Source organism: Pseudonaja textilis, chromosome 2 (assembly GCF_049901715.1).
Source record: "Pseudonaja textilis isolate UNSWEBS1 chromosome 2, rPseTex1.2, whole genome shotgun sequence".
NCBI lineage: Eukaryota > Metazoa > Chordata > Lepidosauria > Squamata > Elapidae > Pseudonaja > Pseudonaja textilis.
In genome coordinates, this window is record NC_141991.1 from 201,918,380 (window position 1) to 201,942,748 (window position 24,369).

The window sequence follows — 24,369 nt, forward strand, 5'->3', positions numbered from 1 at the left end:
AAAAATGAGGCCTTTGTTGATGTGGTAATTTTTGTCAGCTTCTACTAATTGTGAAATAAGGAAATGTGGATATGCAGAATTCATGCAACAAAAAAAATCATACTTGTGGAAATGCTTTGTCAAGTTTCAATTAAAGAGAAATGTGTGATTGAGGGAGGAAGAAGGAAAATATCCTGAATTCTTATTGGATGTTGGCAAAAACAAAATTCAGAAAAATCAAAATGATGAAATAGAATTATGTGAACATGTGGTACTTCCAACAAGAACTATGGTAAAATATGTACATTTCCTCTACCCAACATTTAACAATTCTGAAGAACTGTTCTCAAACTCCATCTTAGTTTGTCTCAATAAAATGGTAAGAAAAATCAATTCCATATGCAGTAGATGCTTCCCTGGAATGCTGAAAGAATATTGTTCCTGCCACTGCTGTCAGTGAAGGAACTAACATTACTCAATTTCCAGCAGAATTCCTTGATTCAATCGAACTCTCTGGATTGCCACCACTTAAACTGGAATTGAAGATAAGATCTCCCATATTTTAATGAGGAATTTGCATCTTCCAAGGCTTGAAAAGGAACACAGGCAATACTAGAGGAACTCCACGAAAGTCTCATTGATTCTATAGAGATACTGCAATTTTATATTCCGACGTTCAGGATAATTACTATTAGAATTATCATGTTTACTATTCGTTGATTTAAAGTAGAGTGAAAATCCAAAGCTGGAAGTAAATCTTGAATTTTAGATACTACTAAAACTATGAAAGCAAGGTAAAGGGCATTCCTGTTCAGTAATGTCCGGCTCTAGGGCACCGTGCTCATTTTTGTTTCTTGGCCAAAGGAGCCAGCATTGTCCAAAGACAATTTCCATGGTCATGTGGCCAGATATGCCAAGGCACACAGAATCCTGTTACCTTTCCATCAAAGTGGTACTTATTTATCTACTTGCATTTGCATGCTTTCGAACAACTGGTGGGCCAGAGCTGGGACAAGTAATGGCAACTCACCCCATAGCAAGGGGCTCAGGTCTCAAATCCAGGCTGTCAGCTTTCCAGCTAACAAGCTCAGCATCTTTAATCACAGTGCCATCACGTTCCTATGAAAACAAAATATATTTTAACTGAATATATTGCCATTCCTGATCATCCAAATTCACTTGCTGAAATACAAAGGATTTAAAAATGTGGTTGGTAATAAGCAGATCTAAAATACTAATACTGCTACGTGCTCATAAATTCCAAAAGGCAGCTTTACGGCATTTATGTAACTGGGATTTCCATGCTATATATTGTTCATGTAGGATGAACATCAGGATGGAAGATATACTTCCATTCTTTTATCTACACCCTGCAGATCTTTATCTTGGAAATACAGCTGAATGTTTAAATAATTTGGTGCAAAAAGTATCTAATTGTGCTCTGGGTGGTTTTGGAACCCAATCACTTGGATTTAATCTGAAAATAAAGTGGAAGGTCAGGAAAATTAAAGTCGCCATAATCCTATCTAGCCATATTTGAGTAAAAGAAATCTTTCGACAAAGGAACTATAATGGGATAGCCTAGACTCTAGGGGGGATATCCTTCCAATTTAAAGAAATCCTTAATAATTAATCAATCAATCTACTTGAAATACCTTACAGATATTAACATCCATTTCAATCAGCCTTGGAAAATAATGAGCGTCTCTAAATCAATTAGTGATGCTTCTTTTCTTCTCCAAATTCCTGGAAGCCTAATCCTAATCCAAGTGGACTTCCATTCCAATACGATTGTTTTCATGTATTTATCCAGTCAAGGAAAACAAGGTGAATTTGAAATGAAAGATTTTTTCTAAGGTCTTTTGTACAAGATTTATCTAAACCCATAAACTCACTGGGGATTTTCACCATCTATTGATTTTAAGAATAGTAAATGTTGATATGTCATTTATTATGAATAGTAATGAATGGTAGTACGAAATACATTGTTTGATAGACTTACAGTACATTTTTACAATTCACAAATGGAGAACTCCTCCCTAAGTAATTATTCTAGGATATTTACAAAAATTCAACCTTCCTCAGAACCGTGAATGAGCAGCTGGTTTATGATATTCTTCATTCTCATGTTGGACCAAGATAAAGGCAATGTCATGGGGATATAGCAAAAATGTCATGATATACTAGGGATATGGGTAGGGATAAGTGGGGAAACGCACATCAGCTCATATTTCTCCATGTTGTGAGAAAACAAAACAAATACCACATATGTGCGTATACACACCTGAACAGATATCTCCATTTTCTGTTGCAATGAACGCATTAAATTCATATGTGCTGAAGGCACATGCAGGATATTTCTTTTGCTGCTGTAATACATTTTATAACTCTTCTACGGATGTAACCTGGGTGTGCAGTAGCAGCTAGATATCAGCAAATGCCAACACTCCACAGGTCCTTTTGAAGTAATAAACTCCAGATGGGAGGGGGGGTGGGAAGAATAATAAAGACAGTCCATCATTCATCAGTGACCAGGATCACATTTCAGAAGTGCAAAAGAGAAATATAATGAGTAAACTTCCACTTCTAACATATTTTTATGGGTTGGGAAAGATAGATTTCACCTTTAGAATCACACATTTTTTCTGAATGTTTCTGTTGCTTTAATTTTCTGTCTTCAAGGTGATAATGACTGTAATTGCATATTATCTATTTTGCATAAAGTCTGTTTTAGCACCAACTCATCTCAGCAGAACAGCACTACTTCAAACATTCTCCCTGTAGTTTCCCTGTTGCAAGTACATAGTGAATCTGTGGACATATTTACCTCCCCCGTAGCCTTTTTGAAGGCAGGTGGTCATACTTAAGATCCTTTCAAACAAAGCGGTTATTTTCTCAGAACACCATTGGAGCTAAAGGCGCTAAAGGCAATCTTAATAATGCTAGAGGCTGGCATTGTCCTTTCAACCTACCAGCTGCACATTATTTACCTTTGAAATAAACTGATTAATGTATAATATTATTTCAGTTAGATAGGATAAGCATCAGAAGGAGCCAGCCATACAGGGTGACTGGGATATCATACTGTCTACATCTACACTGGGCTAACCTTTTAAAACATATGTTTACAGTTCAGTACTACATGAAAATCTGGCAGTGCCTATCCCGATTCCACTTGAACTGAGCTTTGTAAAGGGTAGTAGCAATAATGTTGAAGAGCAGCAGGGAGAATCACAACTAAGACAATGGTCGGACAAAAGAAATATGAATCCAAGGCAGAAACATAATTTGAGAAATCTCTCAAGGCTTCACTCTCTCTAGTTCCCTTGAAGATGGAGGAGGAGAGAAGTGCATTCAGACTTTCAAGATTGATTTCAGCCTTTTGAAATGTAGACCAGATTGGGAAATCCATATTATGAATCTTGATGCTATTTTTATTATAAGATTACATACAGGATCTTGTATCTCCCACCCTTTATCTTGCAGGAAAGCAGGAAGCAGAAGGTGCTCTTAACTCCATGTATATTCTCTGCTGACATTTCTCAAAATACGCTGAAGCATTCTTTTGGGGAATGTTGCCATTTGTTTTTCCCACTTTCTCTTTAAAATTCTTTTCATATCTAGATATCTGTCTTTATTGCTATTAAAAGGGAATCTCTCATTACAATATTTCCCACATGTAACCACAGCTATTCTTGTGGTTTAGCATTAGCAAATTCTGCATTTCAAGAACAGAAAGATTGAAGAAAAATGCCATTTATTTTGGTGTTTTATTCTTAATGGCTTTGGGGGATTTCCTTTACAATTTTTAGTATTTCAACAACCTTTTCCCCTCAGGTGTGTATTCTATTCCATTCCATTCCTTCACATAAAACATTACTGTTTCTGCTATGAAAACCTTTAATCACCCTGGCAGAAGGCTGATTAACGCAATTCAGATTCATAAATCTAAGTACTATCGATATAAAATATTTGGTTTCCCTGAGCTGAATTGATACAGATGATTTTTTATGTGTCACAATAAAGACTATTAGAGCTGGTTCTAATTGCAGCCTCAGATTGTGCTCCCATACTATTGTGTAATTTTCACCTCTAAACAATGGTTTACACTGCAATATATGCAGGTGATATACTAGTGGCTTAGAGATACTAGAAACACCAAATCAGGTGCTGCACACTCAGGTGTGATATATAAAAAATAATTCTTCTCATTTTCTATATTCCCAAATAATGCCTGGAGATTCTGTTTGGTCCATTTTAATATATTAAATTTGCATATCATAAATTTCTGATTTGGTCCATTTTGGTTTTATTCAACTTGCATATCATCAATTTGTCTTCATATCTGTCAAATTTGTTCCAATCTGAAGATGACTCTGTACTGTAATTATTTATCTTTGCAACTTAATTATTAGCTTATTGAAGATAATAGGAGTTAGAGCTCAACTGCCACATATACTGATATTTATCTGCTGGGTTGGGAGAAATATTGGAAGAGTAACTTTGACAATATCATCTAATTAGGTAACAAAATTGAAGCCAACTATTGATTTAAAATAACTGTCAAAAGGATACTTAAATTTGTGGCAGAAAGTGCTCCAAATCGATCCAAATCAGATTCAGCTATTTTTTAAATAAGAAACAATTATTGTAATTGATGCACACAATTGGGTACAACATAACAAAAAATTCAGAAATAACTGAAATACTGGATCAAATATATGCTTTTATTAAAAAAATATGTCCAAATATAGCACTGAAATCCATTTAGCAGCAACCAAAGAAGGCACAAGGGTAAAGAATCCAACCTGGACATATTAGAAAATCTTAAACATAGTCTTAATCATGAGTTTTGGAACCCTACTTGTGGCAATTCACATTACATATACAGGTAAAACTCGAAAAATTAGAATATCATGCAAAAGTTCATTTATTTCAGTAATGCAACTTAAAAGGTGAAACTAATATATGAGATAGACTCATTACATGATCATCTCAATTATGACACATCACGGCTTGAACTATCTTGCTTTGCAGTAATGAGTCTATCACATATATTAGTTTCACCTTTTAAGTTGCATTACTGAAATAAATAAACTTTTGCACTATATTCTAATTTTTCGAGTTTCACCTGTATCACAACATCTCAGCTACAGCTACCTTGAAGGTTACAAGAATATTGGCATATTGTAACTTCTTTGGTATTACTGACTGTTGTTTTACTGTAATATCTTGCAAATCTATGCCAAAGATTTTGTGATCTCAAACAATTACATGCTAAGTATAAAGTTTGGAAATTCTTTAGTACAGATGATATGAACTCCATGCAATGACATGTACAAATTTCTAATTAGTTAATTTTTTTAGCAGTAAGTACATATAACATAGATACCTTTCCTAAACTAATTTATCCAGTAATTAAAGCACTTACCAAATTACTGTTGTATTCTCTTTGTGCCAGATTTTTATTCTTGCTGCCAAACAACAGCTCTGTGAAACTGTATTTCATGAAGACATCAACCTTGCATAAAACTCTTTTAATATACAAACTCACATTCCACCTGAAGTGTAAATAGGTAACTTTATGTCCATATTATGGCTTTAAATGACTGCACATTATCAATAGCTGGAGCACTGGTGTAAAAGTTAAGTACATAGTAAATAAAGGTCAATGGCAACTCATGATGTTACTGGAATGAAATGAGATATACAATTTAAATTCAACGAAGATTTTTAAAAAGCGAATGTTTTCAAGAAATTCACAGGTGGAATGATCTAAACAAAATATGTATACATGGGTAATAAAAGCTCCTTAAATTCTTAATTTCATAGGATCCCATAATATCATGTTAAGTATCTATTTTGACCACAAGGTTTTGTTTTATTTTTTTTAAATGTTCGAAACAATATATTTTACTAAGAATGATTAAATTAAGAGCACTCTGAAAACTTTTATATCCTTTTTTCATGTACTTTAACTTATTTCAAAATGCATTTAGAAAAGTAAGGAAAGAAAGACTTTTGAGAATGGAGACATCGTCTTGCTCAAGTGAAATATCAGTGTAACACTGATCCCCAATTTAAACAATGTAAAAATAGAGACAAGCTTTTATATAGTGTATGTTCGGTGTTCCAGTATTTGTATATCTGTTTTTGTGTGTGAAATGACCCAATAAAGTCCAACTTTCAGTTCCATCAGATGATAATCCAAATAATTTAAATCTCTGAAGTGCAAGTCATCACACTGTGAAAACACCAGCATCCTAGTATTGTGTGAGACAGAAATTGAAGCAATCCAACCTCAGTTTAGTATAGATTCTGCAGCTTCTCTGATAAGGGAGGCAGCTTTTTCCAATTCCTGCTCTGTTTGTTCTACCGTCACTGCCACCCGTATGCTAGAAGGAACCAAAACAGTCAATTGACATCTATTTGCTGTACAGTTAAAAAAAAAGCCTTACAATATTTAGAGATTAATATAATTAGACCTGTACATATTGAAGTTAAAAGCTGTAGTCAGATTTATTACATCAATTCTAATGGCTACTAATTTCTTTTCTAAGCAATTAATAGTGTGGTTATTTTCCAAGCCCCACAAATTATTTGAGAGATTATATTCTTTCAAACTCATGCAAATCTGCACGTCTTTTAAAATCAATCCTTAGCCTATCTTAATTCTACCAAGACTTTCTAAGGCATGGAGTAGCAACAATAGATAATACTGAGTTTAACTGGCTAATAGAGTGACTTGTATCAACCATAGTTTAACACCTTTCATGATTCCATCAAGTTTGAGGGAGCTTCATATTAAAAAAAACCTTGTTTCTTATTTTTACATTCCATTGTTCAGCCACTGAATTAAAAAAGAATCCTGGAATTGGTTTATATTTAATGGCAATTTAGAAACATAGCAGAAATATTCAAAATGTATAAATTCCAGTATAATATGCCACAACTATACAGTACAAGACTTGGAAAGTTTTATTTTAATAGAATTAAGTAATTACTAACCTGGGTGGACGGAGATATTTTTCTTCTTTTTCCAAATAGCGAGCCTGAGTTAAAGCAATACCTCTGTTCATACACTGGGGACAAAACATACAGCCAGTTATACAGCTAAGTATATGAGCTGCCCATTAATGTTTTTATTATGAAATACTGGCAACATATAATAGGAATTTTCTTTGGACCTAGTTTTTATCCTAGTTTCTGTGGTTGCTGTTTTCTCTTCCCTCACACACCCCACTTCCAATAATGCACCACTCTTCAATCAGTTCTCTCTACTATTCCTTTCTTCCAATTAGTAAAAATACCCTTTCCATTTATGCTTCGCTTGTTTGCTTCAATCCAGGCCGCACTTCTGTAAGTGTACCTTGAAGCATATAGAAATTTTTGTGGCTACTAACAACTCTGGTTTCATGCCATAGCTTAATTAAGAATAAAATACAGTTAATGTAATGTAAAGTTTATTGAAACAAGCAAATATTGTGAAACAAAACAATGTTGTCATAATCTTGGTTTGTTGTCCTCTCTTTGTAAATATACTAGCAGTAATTGAAGACTGATGCAACTTAGTTTAAGTCTCATGACAAAGCACAAAACTATTGGGTCATGTTTCTTGTTCAAATTCAGTTTTGAAGGATTCGACATTTTAAAAAGAAATCTTACATATTCTACAATTTCTTTCAGTAGCCTCATGTCACTTTCTCGAGATCCAGTACTTTCTTCTAACTGGAGATGTAATGCTGGGGAAAACGACTGTCCCACTAGTCGTAGACCAGGAATCCTACAAAAAGCAACCATGTTAAATTAAACACAGGGTTATAAATGTCACTGAAAAAAACAATTTTGCTGTAACAGTGAACTGGATGTAACACACTGCTTGGTTTTGTGCAAGGCTGCAAAGTAGGAATCAAGTCCACACTTTACCTCAAGGCAGATGACCTGATCACTAACATCACTATCCACAATCTTCCATAAGAGTAGAAACAAACAGTATATAATGAAGCAGGTTGTAAGTGTTAACTGTAGAAAACCATGAATAGTTCTTCTATCTAGCCTGCCTGACCTACTTTTCTGTTCCTGTTCAGGTTAGCTATATCAGTATTTTTCTATACGGTAAAGGTTCCCCTCACATTTTCCGGCTCTAGGGGGCAGTGCTCATCTCCGTTACAAAGCCGAAGAGCCAGCGCTGTCTGAAGAAGTCTCCATAGTCATGTAGCTGGCATGACTAAACATCGAAGGCACAAGGAACAATGTTATCTTCTCACTGAAGTGGTCCCTATTTTTCTACTTGCATTTTTACATGCTTTCGAACTGCTAGGTTGGCAGAAGAGGGGACAAGTAACAGGAGCTCACTCCATTATGCGGTGCTAGGGATTCGAACCGCCAAACTGCCCACCTTGCTGATTGATAAACTTAGTGTCTTAGCCACACTTGTTAAGCGTCAAAAGGAAAACATTCCTAGATTAGATGAATGATAATTTTCCTGGGATACCATCTAATTCTAGGTATTCTAAGGGGCATACCATACTACTTTTGGACATGCTCCTTGAAACAATATGATTAGGCATTGTTTCTGCAGTTATCTCTTCTCCCACTCCTACAGAAGCTATTGCTCTAGCTTATGATTGACAGGTTGAAAGCCTTAACCGCACTGAGCCACTTAAAAGTTGTATATGCCATAAATATACTTCTAAGCTAAGATGAGCAGAAAAAAGGCATCTCCTAAAATGCATTTTTACTGCTACCAATTATTCACAAAAGAATTGCCAACACGGAACTGATAATCTAATTAACCGAATTAAATCAATGAAATCAAAATTGAGAGCAAGTGGACAATGTCCTAAATGGATTATATAAAGTCAATGCAAAGGTGTGCATGAAGAGACTTAAGCCCATTATTTTGGAAAGGGGCTGGGATGACCTGTAGAAAATCTTAATTCTGAAGATAACAGAATAAAAAAAAGGTACCAATATATATTTATTGCGATTTTGCAATATACCATTTGTTATGAAAACTATTTGTTAATACAAAGCCATTACCAAAAGAAAATCAGCACCTACGTTAAAACTGTAATGTAAGACCACAATGTAAGCATAGTAATATTATCTAACATTTAGGCAATTTTGAGCCTAAAATATATTTATTATTCAGATTTTTATACAAGATAAATTTCTTGATTATTTACATGTTACAATAGTATACAAAAGTATACTATTTAAAAAAGAATCATTTAATAGCAACATGGAATCCAAGAAGCTCATAATAAGTATGCAATCAATGGAGATCAGTTTGTAATAATGTGGGAAGTTATAATCCCAATGGAATGCTGTTGGCAGTTATAGAAATTATTATAAACCTTTCCAAATTGCTACTTGGTTCAGTAGATGTGTTTTTATTTGATAATGATAAAACAACAGGTCCAGAATTAAAATAACATGTATATTTAATTAATAACAAACAAAAACTTATTTCATTATGCGCCGCTGTTACTGGTAAACAGCATGAAATCAATATACTATTCTCGGAAGCATCCATATTGTTGAATTCAGTCAGACATTTCCAACAAAACAGTCTTGTTAAAATATTTCAGTAACTAAAATAATGGTTGTAAAAAGAACAGCTGGGATAATGTGAGAAGACACCTTTGAACCTCAGCCAAATCAAAGCTTTGACTTTTTCAGGTTTTGGCCAAACAACACTCTGTAATAAACATAGTCTGAATTTGTAGAGGCTGCTATACAAACCTCAAGTTGATTTCTATGTTACTTTCGTCAGTTACTTAAAATAAACTGTCATCTGACTCAAGTACACATCTCGTCAGAAAAGAATAAGCAAAGCAAAGAGACAGACACAGGCCCTTTCAGACAAAAGGTCAATCAACTAGAGTGCGTGAGAGAACAGCAGTTAGCTTTTTATAAGCAAGCTGATCATATTCTAAAGCAGCAGTTCTCAAAGTGTGTCTGGAAACCCTGGAGATGCCCAAGAGCCTTTCAGGGGGGCAAGAAGTCAAATAATACATATTTTATCATTTCTCAATTTTAATTTCTAATACAGTATATATTGATAGAAGAAACCCACATAAATCAAAGCTCTTTGGGTCCTGGATCATTTTTAAGAACTTTAAGGGGACTTGAAGCCAAAATGTTTGAGAACCACAGCTCTAAAGGAACACAGTGGAAAGCCACGTGTTTTTGACCCAATGAAAACATACACGGGACAAAAATGTATCACAAATAGAGATATGCCAAATGATTTATGCTTAGATTGTTCTGTGCATGGTATAGCTACTTTTGGGTGGTTAATGCTCAAACATGCATATTTAGTATGGATGTGAAACAAAGCAGGAGTGTTTTGTTTTGGATATCAACTGCAACCCTCTAATTCCAGGAAGAAGTGTCTGGAGAAAAGTAAAAGTGAGTAAAGCCAAGAGTATTTTGGTAACTGAGAAGAGGCAAGATAGCACAAAAGAAAAAGCTATTGAGAAATCTGAGGTACAGGTGAGATGATCGAGTTATATCAGGCTGGAACATCAGTGGCTGATGAGAAACAGGGAAGGGGAAAATGAAGATAAAGAGATATTTGGGAAGATGAAGGATATGCCCATTTAATAGGATATGCTGGAACATATAATTGAGGGGAGAGCTCCACTATCCCATAAAAATCATGACATCATGACATCCTTCCAGATATGATTTTAAGCACAATTGGGAGCAAAAAGAAAAGAAAAATATTCCAGGTGTTGTTCCGGCTGAACCATGGCTGATCCAGAATAGTTCTGCAGAACATCTGGAATATAGTATTTTAGTTTTAGAGCTATAAAGGAGAAACCAAGTACAGATTGATGGATAAGAACTGAAAAGACCCTAATCAAGATTCAGAGTACATGACATCTCGTTTAAAATATACTGGGATATACAGATGGGATTTTCAGACAAGAGAGGTTCAAATAGCTCCACCTCAATAGACTGGTCAATAGTCTCTGAATTAATAAAGGAGCTAAGCCTCCTTAATACAAATGGGATATTTTTCAACAAGATAGTAAAGGTGCTTAGTAATAAGAAACCTGTTTTTAAAGTAATTATATCTTAATTGTGTCCCAACTTTCATTCAAGATTTATTGCATTTCTGTTATTAATGTTGCTTTTGCTGATAATAATATAACTTCCCAGGGAAAACTAGCTGTACTTTTTATCTAATGTTTATTAAGCTTTACAATTTAAAATACATGTCTACCAATATCACCAAAATATCTGGAATATTTCTTTTTAGTAAGAAAATACGGCCTATAATGTACTACAATACATTTTTTTCAAGTCAAAAATATTTTTTGAGTTGAGTTTTTTTTAATTACACTATGCTAGGCTATAGCTATAGTAAAAATTATCAAAGGATAATTAGGACTGCAGAAAAAACAATTACTACCAACCCACCTTCCATGGAGGACCTGTATACTGCACGAGTCAAAAAGAGGGCTGTGAAAATATTTATAGACCCCTCACATCCCAGACATAAACTGTTTCAACTCCTTCCCTCAAAACGACGCTATAGAGCACTGCACACCAGAACATCTACACACAAGAACAGTTTTTCCCCAAAAGCCGTCATTCTGCTAAACAAATAATTCCCTCAACGCTGTTCAACTATTTACAAAGTCTGCAGTACTACTACTACTATTAATCTTCTCATCACTCCTTATCACCAATCCCTTCCCATTTATGACTGTATGACTGTAACTTTGTCTCTTGTATCCTTACGATTTATATTGACTGTTTCCTAGTATGATTTGAATGCTTATTGTACCCTATGACTATCATTAAGTGTTGTACCTTATGATTCTTGATTCTTGACAAATGTATCTTTTCTTTTATGTATACTGAGAGCATTTGCACCAAGACAAATTTCTTGTATGTCCAATCACACTTGGCCAATAAAGAATTCTATTCTAAAAAAAAGCAGTTCTTACTAAAATACAGTGGTGGTATTCTACCGGTTTGGCCTGGTTCTGGTGTACTGGTAGCGCCAAAGATCAGCAGAGAGTGAATCAGTTCTCTCTGAGGAGCTGCTGTTGGGCCCGCCCGCCCGGGCTCCCATACTGATCTTTATTCCGTTTTTGAAGCGCAGTTGCTTCGTGCGGCACAACAGATTGCTGCGCGTCAGCTGCTGAAGCAAGAGGGAGAGTGCAGGATTGCAGATGAGTTGGAAAGCCTCTGAGCCTGTGTAAAGTGCACGTTTGGTGCGCGCAAAATGCACTTACCAAGCCATGCCTACCAAACCCATGGCAACTTACTTTGCAACCCACCACTGTCAAAAGAGCTTAAATATAGAGCTTAGACCAGTAAATGTTTTCTTTATTGTAAGCACTTTAAAAATCATTTTTCTCTTTAAAGTCAAGTTTTAAATAAGATGACAATGAATTTACTTACCCTTGTAAAGCTTTGTATATTTGCTTACATTTTTGTCTTAAAACCTGAAAAATGCCTAAACAAAAAAATAAACAAAAGAAATCCTTGAATATCAATTTAATTAGTTAAACATGACATACCAATTTAAATAGCTATTTAAGACTACATTGCAATTTGTCCATTCTTCCTGTCTTTTACCTTTTCAAAGTCACAAGAGAAAATATACCAATACATCTCTTCTCTACCCTTGCGCTTGCCCTATGGAACGTTGTTCCCTCTGAAATAGATCAGCCCCATCTCTTTGGATATTTTAAAAAGCCTTCTGTGCTATAACTTGTTTAGGTGGCTTAGTTGTTGAGGCAGGCCTCTTCCACTGTAATATTTATTAATATGGATATTTATATTTTAGAGTTTTGTTTTTGTTGTTTTTATCTAATTGTTGTGCACTTCCCAGAGTCGCTTTCCATAAGATGAATGGCTTTATAAATTTGATTACTTTAAATATAAACTAAAAATATATGTAATTTTGTTGTGCCAACTATTTGTTATGCCATGCCAACTATTTTTGGAATAGGACTTTCAGCTTAAGGCTTAAAAACCAAATGTAACCTTCATCTTAAACATTCTCTGTTCTTGCTCTAGAATCAAGCACTTTCATCTTGCAGGAAGAAAGTGGATTGTAGTTTCAAAGGAAAAATAAACTCTACAAACTCTCTATGAATCTTTTAACTGCGCCTCTTCCATTCTGCTCTCATTTTTACAATATTCATTTAATAACAGCCACAACACCTAATTTTGTATGAAGACATCCTAAGAGTGTTTAATGTTATTAATTTTATATAATTTTTGTAACAGATCCTAATGCTGGATTTGATTTTTCCAAGTTAATTTCTTTTCATAGGATGTCTTTCTTTAACAAATCTGAAAGTTAAGCATAGATATAAAATACTGATGGCAGTTAGTCCTCTAAAGCTCTTCTGTCCACTGTGCAATTGAGACTACATTTAACTGCAGTGATTCATTTAACAACTGTGGCAAGAAGGGTCATAGAAGTAGGGCAAAACTTGCCTAACAAATGTCTCACTTAGAAACAGAAATTTTGAGCTCAATTGTGATCATAAGTCAAGGACTATCAGTACTATAGATCAATAACAGGTCACATAAGTGACTTTCACAGGAGAGATCTGATTTCTGGAAACATGGGTCTGAGTTCCTAAATGCGGAAACAATCTGGAATTGTATTTAACAAATATGGGTAACACTTTGTCTGTTGTGAACAGATCTGAGTACCACAATTTAATAAGGGTTCTGTTCTGACCAAGGCTTCCTGAGACAGTAACAATCACATGCTGTTCCCCAAACCCCTTTTTTATTATTTCAATAGCTCCGAATTACATGCATTCACAGCCCGTAATGAGTCCAAACAGTTTATGAATAGTCCAACAGAAGTCTGCCATAGTCTTTCGGGATAAGGCTGATAAGCACCCACCTTTAACTCCCTTGAAATACTGTCAGTGACTAAATTGCCAATTAGCTGTACAAGGCCAAACAGAGCACAAAGTCAACACAGAGCTTTAAATTTTAAACCGACCAGAATGAACAAAGTTGCTTCCTGCAAAGGCTCATCTCTCTTTGCTCCTCCTTTATGTCTTATGGGAGAGGCCAATCATTTTCAAGCCTTACTCCCAAGTCGCCCCTTTTGTCTTAACTGTTCTTGCCTTCTGGCAGCTCTGTGCAAGCGTGCACTGGGACAGGCTCCCCCCTGTTCCTCTGCCTCGCTGATGTCAGATTCTGGAGGCTCCAGAGTCAGCACATAACTCTCAGGTGGCCCTGGCCCCATCTCTGTATTGGACAGAGATCCCTCATCCGAGCCCTCCCCAGACTCCAGAACTGGCCCATGTTCCTCCCCACTGTCTGACTCTGCTGCCAGCTCCGCAAGCCGCTGGTGGACCACAGCAGGTTCAGAGAAAATGGTTCAGGTTCAAAGATAGGGTGATGCAGATGTCCATAGAACTAAAAATTAACCTTTATGAAGAAAGACAAAGGATTTGGGTATATTTAACTTTGGCAAATTATTGAGTGGAGGACTTAATAGTATTTTTCAAATACTATTACTATCTCTATTCTATTGTGCATTGCATGAAATGGAGCTCTTTGAACATTTCTTACAATCAGTTAAACTGCTAGGAAGACTTTTTTAATGTAAACATGTATGATCTGCAAACTGTTACAACATTATGCATTCCTCACTGAAATAAAGATAGACGTAAGTGAATATAAATTTGTGTGTATGAAATATAGATACCATTCTGAAACCTCTCAGTTCAAGTCAAATATGAACTGCAATCCCATATTACCTTACAGCAACTGTGATTGACAATCAAAACCACCCAGTAAATCCATGTCAGTATATGAATCCGTATTTCTCAAAGCTCAAAAGTACTTTTCAAAATATAACTTAATTCTCTACAATTATTAAATTCTAGAAAAATTACCTGGGTTTTCTTGCATGATATTGAGAGCTTCAATGGCAGCAGCAGCTAGGAGGGGAGGCAGAGAGGCTGAAAAGCAATAGCCTTGACCAGACAGCCTCTGAGAACAAAAGTAATAATATTAAAGGAATGTATTTCCAAGTACTATCTATATACAGAACCTACTGGTAAATATACAACTATTTGTTTAATTGAAAGGAAGAGAAATCTACATTTAAGAGCATTTAATCCAAAAAGACAGTAATCAGTTAATTATGTATTTTATCTAATTTGGCTTTTGCTAGTTTAAGCAACATATATATTATAATAACAAATAAGTTTTTTTTTTCATTCAATCTTATCTGATTCTCAGTGATTGCCAGGACAAGTTCTTATAGCTTTCTTGGCAAGTTTTTTCAGAAGTGTCCCAAAGTTACTTTTTTCAAGAGGCAATTGGATTTTCTTGTTTTTCTCTGAAGACAATTCACTTCTCATCCAAGAGAAGTTCTCATTCAGCTCTGGATGAGAAACTAAACTTCTTCAAAGAAAAACAAGAAAGTCCAGCTGCCTCTTGAAAAAAGTATCTTTGGGACAACCATGACTTGGATGACTGAGAATCTCCATAGACATTTTTCAAAAGTGGTTTGCCATTGCCTCCTTCCTAAACCTGAAAGAGAGTGACCAGTCTAAGGTCACCAAGCTGGCTTTATGCCTAAAAAGGAATTAGAATTTACAGTCTCCTCGTTTCCAGCCTAAACTTGCTCTTATATGATTGCATTAACACTTAATAAATCTAATTTAATTTTTCTATTTCAAAACTATTTGAAAAGTAAAACGGTATTTCTTGCTGTAAAGACAACAGTTAATATATAGCTGTGTCTACATTCTTATTGGCAGCATCTATATGTAAAGGCCATGGTCTGATTAATTCAAAACTGCATCTTTGCCAACACTAGCAAAAGCTATATATATAACATGACCTGATGGATCACTTTCAAACATGCCAAAAAAATCTCGATGTACAATATTTAAAAATACTATGCAATTACAACTGTCTTCTACACAACTTCCTTGTCATTGCAAAGGGAATATAACAAACCTAATATCTATGATAAGTGAGGTCATCGGATCAGAAAAGGAACACAACAATTATCTGTTATTCTAGTGATATTTTCTCTCCACCCATCACCTATTACTACAACAAGTCAAGGCAAATTCATTCTTGGCAAGGAAGGTGCATCAATTCTTCAATACCAAATAAAAGCTACTTCTCAGCATCTGATATCAACACAGTATTTCCCCAAAGTTCAGTGCCTGCCAACAATTGATATAATTCTGAATTGACAGCATGCAGAGCAAGCAATTTGTAGCAAATATGTACAAGATTGACAGGATGTGTATTCATGTTTATCTAAAACTTCCAAGTGGAATAAGCTTCCCCAAAAGGTTATCTTAGGAGAAAATATCTAATAGTTTCTCATTTTTATTAAATACAGGTAGTCCTTGACTTCGTTTAGTGACCGTCCCAAATTACAATGTCACTGAAGACTTACAACAATTTTTCACACTTACGACTGCTACAACATCCTCCTGGTCAAGTGATCAAAATTCAGCCACTTGGCAACTGGCATGCCTTTATGATGGTTGCAGTGTCCTAGGGTCATGTGATCACTTTTGAAACCTTCTGAAAAGAAACTTCAATGTGGAAGGCAGATTCACTTAACAACTGTGTTACTGACTTAACTGCAGTGATTTGCTTAAGAAAGGTTGTAAAATGGGGCAAAACTCACTTAACTGTTTTGCTTAGCAATGGAAACTTTGGATTCAATTGTAGTCATAAGTCGAGGACTACCTGCAAAGGAGTTTGAGTTAAATGATGCTGCTTTTCAATGGAGGCCTCTGGAGCAACCTTCTAGCAACCTTCCTAATTCATGAAAATGTTAAAAACAGCTATTTCATGGAGTGCTCACAAGGCAGAATCAGCCATCAGGTGTATATGTGGCACAACATGTTTTTTGGTCTCTGATTCTTATGGGTTTTTAAATTGATGACACGTTTTTATTTAGACTTACCACAACCCAGTTATTTTTTATAGATCTTGTGACCCACCAAAGGTCTTATTTGATTGCAGTGGGGTATAATTGTTACAATCAATAAATAAACATACAAATAAATGCTTATATTGGCTACAGAGCTCCATAAAAATATAACTGTCATAGTTTGTCTTTCAAGGTCTTTCACATACCTGGTGGTCAATAACAAAGCTTCGTCCACAGCAAAATCCTCCAATAGAAGCCAGGGAATTTTCCATAGTTGCACTTACAAGATCAATGTCATCAATCTAACACAAGAAATGCCAATTGCTCAATGTTAAAAAGTGAAAGCATAGTTACAGTCATATAGGTGTAAGAAAATAAATCCTAACTCTCCAATGGGTTTAGTCATGTACAGATAAATACTAACAATACTTTATGAATAACAGTACCAGAAAGAAAAAACAGTTCACATTTCTCTTACCACATGTATTCCATCTGAAGTTTCTTATTCTACCATCAAGCTTTAAAATAGCTAAGTGTAGTTGAGACTGTTCTAACCTCAGTTTATTTTCCTCTCTCCTTTAGAAAAGAATATTATATATAGAAAAAAATCAGATACTATGAACAAAAACATGTTCATTAGTACCACACTGGGGAAAATTCACAAATTCAGTGATTTTATTCTGTCCCACAATTGGCTACATTTGTTTTATGAACTGTTTAAATACAACTTATATTGTAAACCATGGGTTCCACAATTTCAGTTAAACAGCATGAAATAACAGGATTTTCTGGCAGCTTGTAGAGTGCCATTTCTTTCTATTGCACAGCATAGAATAATTTAAAAGTTATCTGTCAGTTTGGGGTGCAGTATACTGACAATGCCTGCTTTACAGCTGAACTCCAGATTGCACAGGTGAGATTGTTGGTTGTTGACCTAATATCTGGAGGCTGTTCAAGTCTGAATGTGATGGGGCAGACTCTGACTGAAACCTGGCAAGACTGAATAGCTAAGGCTGTTTGACTCCCTGGGTTGGGGACATTTTCATCAATGTCTTGGACAGCATAGCACTTCTCCATTTGAGACTGGTGCTCAACTTTCATATCCTTCTGAAATGCAGTCTCCTGAAGGATATCCCCTCTGTGCATGGAGGGGGAGCTGAAATCCATCAATGGGCTGCAGGAATGTTTGAGAGCAAAAGGACTTCAGCAGGCAGCTCCTTCGCTCTGTCCGCATAACAGCTGGGAAGACTGCCTAACAACCACAGTTAGGAGTGCAAGGATGGAGGTCACTGAGCAACAAACAAGACTACCATCTACATGTTATACTGTTCTTTATTTTCTTTGAAGACATTACCATAAATAAGATACCAGATCAAAACGTTACTTTCTGGTTGTAGCATTAAATTCTACTATCATTTATATATGACATACACTTATTCCAAAATGTTCTGTAACTCCTCGTCCATGTTCTCCCAATACTCCAAAGGAGAAACTTTCTTCCAAAAACAATCTCACTTTGTATTTATACTTTAACTTTACCTGCATTAAAAAATGACACAAAGCAATGCATGATTAATGAATGCTCAGGAAGGAACAATTTATCAAAATAGCAATAGCAGTAGCATTTGGGCTTATATATCGCGCGACAGCAGTTTATAGCATTCTATGGGAGGTTTACAATGTGGAATTTGAATATTGCATAATGCATGATTTGCATATACCCCCAATAATCTGGGTCCTCATTTGACATTTTACCAACTTCGGAAGATGGAAGGCTGAGTCAACCTTGAGCCCTGTCAGGATCAAACTGCAGGCTGGGGCCAGAGCTTGCCTGTAATACTGCATTTAACTATTGAGCCACCAGGCTCCTCAAAATATTCTACTGTTGACTATCTTCAGCTCAACACTCAACATGTCCCAAAAGGCATTTTTCAAATTAGACTTCCTTGGTTTTGCTTCTCATCCAATTAGAAGTAAAGAAGCTTCCTGTTTGAGAAGTGAAATGATTTCAAAGGGGAAAAAACAAGTCTAGTCACCTTTTGAAAAAAGCACCTTCGGGACAACCATGATCTGGATGATTGTGAATCTTCCTAGACATTCAACCTTCCTGCATTTTAGTTGCTAAATGTAAATTTCCATTGATTATGTGCCAATGAACAGATTGAATGTCTTCTAGAACCATTTTTTTTGTTTGTAAAATAACATCAAAGCTGCTTGCTTAGGAAGTAAGCAAATTGCCTTTTGTGATGTTTATACTTTAATTTTATTTTGCCAGTTACCTTGAAGTTTGAGAGGACATCCTGCAAAATGCAGATATATTTTAACGCATTTTGTCACTTACATGTCTTGTATTGGAAAAAAACTAGACTCTTGAATAGCTAACCATAGGAAATGTTTTTAAAAGCACCATGTATAGCCAACATCCTTGTATAAAATGACCCCAGGAATGCAGACCTTTCAATGTTTATATTCTATGAAGAAATATTTCTTTGCCAAAAAACTGAATTTATTTATGTTACATAAACTTGACAATTGTGAAACCGTTTTCTTAATTAGTGGAATCTGCTGCTGCTTCAAGTTGGTGGAAATTGTACTAGGCTACAGAGGCTACTGACACATTCTTCCATTATAACTATACAATACTTAGTGAAATCATCCTTTCAAGTAGCTATGATTTTAAACCTGATTTTTCAAAATCATAAGTAGGTACTCAGTTTTAAGAACAGATCAATGCTGAATGATTTGATGCTGAATTCAACTTTTCTTCAGTGGAACATTAAGCATATGGTTGTAGAATAGGCTTACTACTTTGCCTACAAGGGTAGTCCAGAGACTGACTCTTATAATCCACAAAATGGGACAACTTGTCACAGCCAACTTGCTGCGGCCACTTCACCAGGGCTACCTCTCCATGGTCAACATGCTGTGAGATAACTCACCGCAAGACAATTTAATGATTTATAATAAATTTAAAAATATTTTAATTTTTGTCATTTCCATTTCATTTTGTCCCTTCTTTTGCTTTCATTATTTAATTATTCTATTCCACCATTTTTTAAATATTAGTGTAATTGCCTGTGGTGAGTTGGCTGTGACGAATTGTAGCAAACATATGAACGTTAAATAACATTTTCCAACAGAAGGGAATGACAAGCAGAACCAGGAGAAGAAATATTATCTTCTGACTTGCCATTACCAAATATCTTCTTCAGTCTCTGCATCAGCCACCATCTTACTGGCAGCAGCATCAAAACTGGCAAAGGGAAGACAACACTTAATATCTATTTATAGAAGATCGATTCCACTTTTAGTAAGCAATTTACCTTTTTTAATTTTTAAGTTTACAGTCTGTAAAAGTTAGTTAGATATTAAAAGAAGGAATTACTTACCAATTCTGGCAGAGGACAAATATCCCCAGTATTAATAAACAACCCTTCTACTACAATAAATTTTCGTGTTACACGGGCTTTTCGAGGGTTCTGCAGAAAAACAAACAATTTAATATGAATATATATATTAATTTTCATGAAAAACAACTTTTTAACTTACTTTTTAAATGTTATCAAAAGCAGATCAAATCTTGAAAATCAATTTGTTTACTTTATCAGAAATGCAATAAGCTTATTTGTAACTGAGAAAATGCTCTCCATATATAGAAGAACACTCTTTTAACATTAAAATGGTTACTGTGGTTTTTTTCTTGATCTTGTAAAACAAATATTGATGGAGTTTTACTTCAATAAATGTTTTACGCATAGGAGGAGCATGGTACAAAGAATTGCTATCTACTATTTTTCTCAAGAGCAAAACAATTTACTGACATTTTTACACTGCATTATCAGTGGTGCTTTGGCTGCGCACATGCATTTATTTATAAAATAAATGGAAAACTACATCCAATTTGACTGGCAGATTTTTTCCCCAGTTTGTTATACCACTGTCTTTTCCAAGCAACTCAATCACCAAATTAACAAACCACCTAAATCTATTTCAAATGTAACCATTCAGGATGGTTTTGAAAATAATGAAAAATGGTTATTCAAATATGCTATTTAGTTAAAAATGTTGCTTGTTATACACTAATTTCTTCCAAAACCCAATACCTTTTGATCTTCAATCTCTTGCTCTTGTAATAGATGCTCAAGATCATCCATATCATTATGCTTAAAAAACTTAATGTTACTTCTGGATGCCTGCAACCCTTTCTGAACAGCAAAGCAGGCTGCTTCATCACTGTAAATACACAATAAATTATGTCAGTTCACTCATGGTTCGGCTAACTCTTAAAAGACTGAAGTTTCCCCACAATGCGTGCTAAGATATTGATGTGTTGTCTAACTATTTTCTATACTCGTGTTCCTACTTTTAATGGAACTATGTTTAGGCATTAAAGAGTTATGAAGCATTGTTATATTTCTGCAAACCATGTAGGCAAAGTTCTTAAAAAGGAAAACTTTTGCCTATGCTGGCATGTTAGAGAGGCAAATCAAAGTATTGTGCAATTGGTTAAAAAAAAGGAAAACCTATAGCTTATGGTTTCAATAATTGTTAAGGAAACAGTTTTAAAAATCCTTCTATAAAAGACATATTTTTCCAAGTTTATGATATGATATATGACATCATATCTCACATCAATAGAGGGCATACTATGGGTTATGCCATTTAGGGAGATACAACTGGCAGGCCTTTCACAGCAGGCCTTTTCATCAATGAACATTTTTCTCCCTGAGGTGAGGGTGGGACCTCAGAAACAGTAAATTAAATGTATACTTTAAAGATTATTTGTAGTCTTCTACCTTGCTGATTACTGATTATGAGTAAGGATGAATTATTATTACTGGGCAATTCTTAGTGATTACAATCATTCAATGCAATCAACTGCACCAAGGGTTATAATGAATTGCACCAAGGATCACATTCTGCCTCCAAAGCCCCTAAGGGTAGTCCCTCAAACTTTCCCCAAATATGGCTACAGAACTTTTGAACTATAATGAATTTTAGTTACAGTGAAATAAATCAAATTTACTTTTTGTCCTTTCCTTATAAATATTTCACTGTGCCTTCAGGCCTATTTTTTTTTTGCAATTTAATTCTAATTTTAATCAATTTTACTGTTAATTTTAATTGATTCATTGATATTAGGTTTTAGTTATATAGATATTATGTTTTATTATAATCTGAGTCTATTGCCTTTGGTGGGGTTTGAAGGGAAAAATGATTATTTGACTGGCTTCAATACTTTTGAAATGAGGTTCCCGTCAACATTCAAATGCTGCCCTTGGGCACAGCAAAGTTTATGCATTTTTAGGTTTCACAAATCAGAAAAAAATATAAAAGTTGTAATCCTACACACCTTGAGAACAAAATTAATTGAACTGAGTTGTATTTACTTTTGAAAACATACATGATATTATAGTTACAGACTTGGCACAAACATAAGCAATTTAACAACGTTTTCCTAGATGAAATTCTTGTCTGATATTAATTTATTTTAATCACTCTTGTCAACTGCACTTTTTCCTTAGCTATATCCTATGGGAATACTGACAAAGCATTTGAACAGCTGCTAGTAATTTTTAAAAGAGTTTATTTTGAAACAGCAATCTATTGTAAGAAGTAGTCATTTTAAAAGTATTTCATAAATGATTAAAATTGTAGTTTAACAAGCATCTAAAAGTATCAAGGCAGTGCTTTGAAACTGACAAGATCAAATGAGTTCTTAAATAAAACTTAAATAATTTAAAACGGCTTTGAAAAATTATCCATAATTTTACTAAAACCATTTTTCCTATGAAAAAGCTTATTAAGTAACCATATACTAATTAATACATTCTGTAATCTTACTTGATCATAAAATTGATGTTTAAACATTTAATCTTTAACAACTAGAATTCTTTCCAGATTGGTTTTTTTTTTGTCTTTTTAATATCAGGAATGTGTACATACACAAACAAAATGTCGCCCCGTTTTGAATAGGCAGGAATAGCACTGGCAATTGTAGCAAATCCATAGGAATATAGAATAGCTTCCTCGGTCTTCATAAATCTGGCAAGTCGTTCCTCCAGTTCCAAATGCACATCTATTTAGGAAGTGTTCACACATTTATGAACAAATTTTTAAAAGATTTTTAAAATCTCACAAATACTGTATTAAAGATTACTGACACAACGAAAAACCTAAGCAAGTTTCAAAGTTCTTTAGTATTGAAAATGTGACACTATTATTATCCCAAAGATGCTTTTCAAAACTGAAAATGCTTCTTGGATGAGAAGTGAACGTCTTCAAGGAAAAAACAAAGAAAACCCAATTGCTATATGCAGCTATAATTATGAAGGTCTTCTTTAAATATCCCCCATGCAACAATAGCAGAATTATCCAAACTAACCTTGGGAACAAGGACCCATTAGAAGTTGAGACGATGACAATTTTCATTTAAAAGATGAGATAATTCATCTCAGAAGGCATGCAAGTCATCCCATATTGAATCTATATAGTTTTAAAGTTATCTATGCTGTAATCAATGTTGAACATAGTTAAAAATCAAGTTTCATCCCAAATTTTAACCTCAACAAGGGAATTCAAATGAGTTTTATTACCACCCACTAATTTGACAAATTAACTTAATGACATTACAAACACAACCAAATAATTTTCTTGGCAAAAATGTGGAAGTGATTACACCTGCTGCTTTCGAGGATTGTTTTTACCAACCTCATGACTCTCCCTGATATTTCTCTTAAAGTTCTATCTACAAATTAGTCAGATCAGAACCTGGCTAGCTTTCAGAGATCAGCTAAGGTCAATTAGGCATGAACACTTATCATGGCAGTCTAGATATAAATGTAATTTGAAATAGATATGGAATATAAAGTTAGTATGTAACTGTCTTTTTTTTTTTTTGAATAAATAGATGATTAGAATATAATAAAGGGAATATACTATGTGGAATCGTATGTATGTATGTATGTATGTATGTATGTATGTATGTATGTATGTATGTTTGCATGGTATTTAGCTTTGTTCGGGTATTTTCCCGCGTCATTATAGTTGTGCTTTTAAAGTTGTAGCGATGTTTTGGCAGAAACTCATTTGCCATCATCAGGATGACATTCTGACGAAACGTCGCTACAACTTTAAAAGCACAACTATAATGACGTGGGAAAATACCCAAACAAAGCTGAATACCATACATATAAATATCCATGAAAACTTAAGAAAACACACACACACACACGGATCTTTGGTTATTCGGGTTTTCTCCCGCGTAAAATTGGAAGTATTTTGGCGACCTTTCGATGAAATCTCATTCATCATCTTCAGGCTTGTGTCTTCGGCTTTGTGCTTCTTGGAGTAATGTGAGCTTGCAGCTGTTTTTTCTTTTAACTGCCAGTGAGAGTGTGACTTGACTGGGTGGGGGCTTGGCTGTGTTCTGATTGGGTGGGGGTGTGTTCTCATTGGTTGGGGGCCTGGCTGCA

At 34.8% G+C, this 24,369-nt stretch overlaps 1 protein-coding gene across 1 annotated transcript in view; it reads right to left on the minus strand.

Annotated features, from left to right (window-relative positions):
• Positions 1-4,685: 4,685 nt before the first annotated feature.
• The window catches only part of SPTLC1 (serine palmitoyltransferase long chain base subunit 1), a 33,586-nt gene continuing 13,902 nt past the window's right edge, over positions 4,686-24,369 (minus strand). Inside the window, exons 6-15 of the mRNA XM_026703946.2 lie at positions 22,841-22,973; positions 20,998-21,127; positions 20,284-20,373; positions 18,326-18,433; positions 17,101-17,196; positions 14,880-14,976; positions 12,406-12,460; positions 7,645-7,762; positions 6,988-7,061; positions 4,686-6,374 (exon numbers count right to left, since the gene is read on the minus strand). Of these exons, the coding sequence (XP_026559731.2) occupies positions 6,281-6,374; positions 6,988-7,061; positions 7,645-7,762; positions 12,406-12,460; positions 14,880-14,976; positions 17,101-17,196; positions 18,326-18,433; positions 20,284-20,373; positions 20,998-21,127; positions 22,841-22,973 (995 nt within the window). The 3' untranslated portion in view covers positions 4,686-6,280. The remainder of the gene's footprint in view (positions 6,375-6,987; positions 7,062-7,644; positions 7,763-12,405; positions 12,461-14,879; positions 14,977-17,100; positions 17,197-18,325; positions 18,434-20,283; positions 20,374-20,997; positions 21,128-22,840; positions 22,974-24,369) is intronic.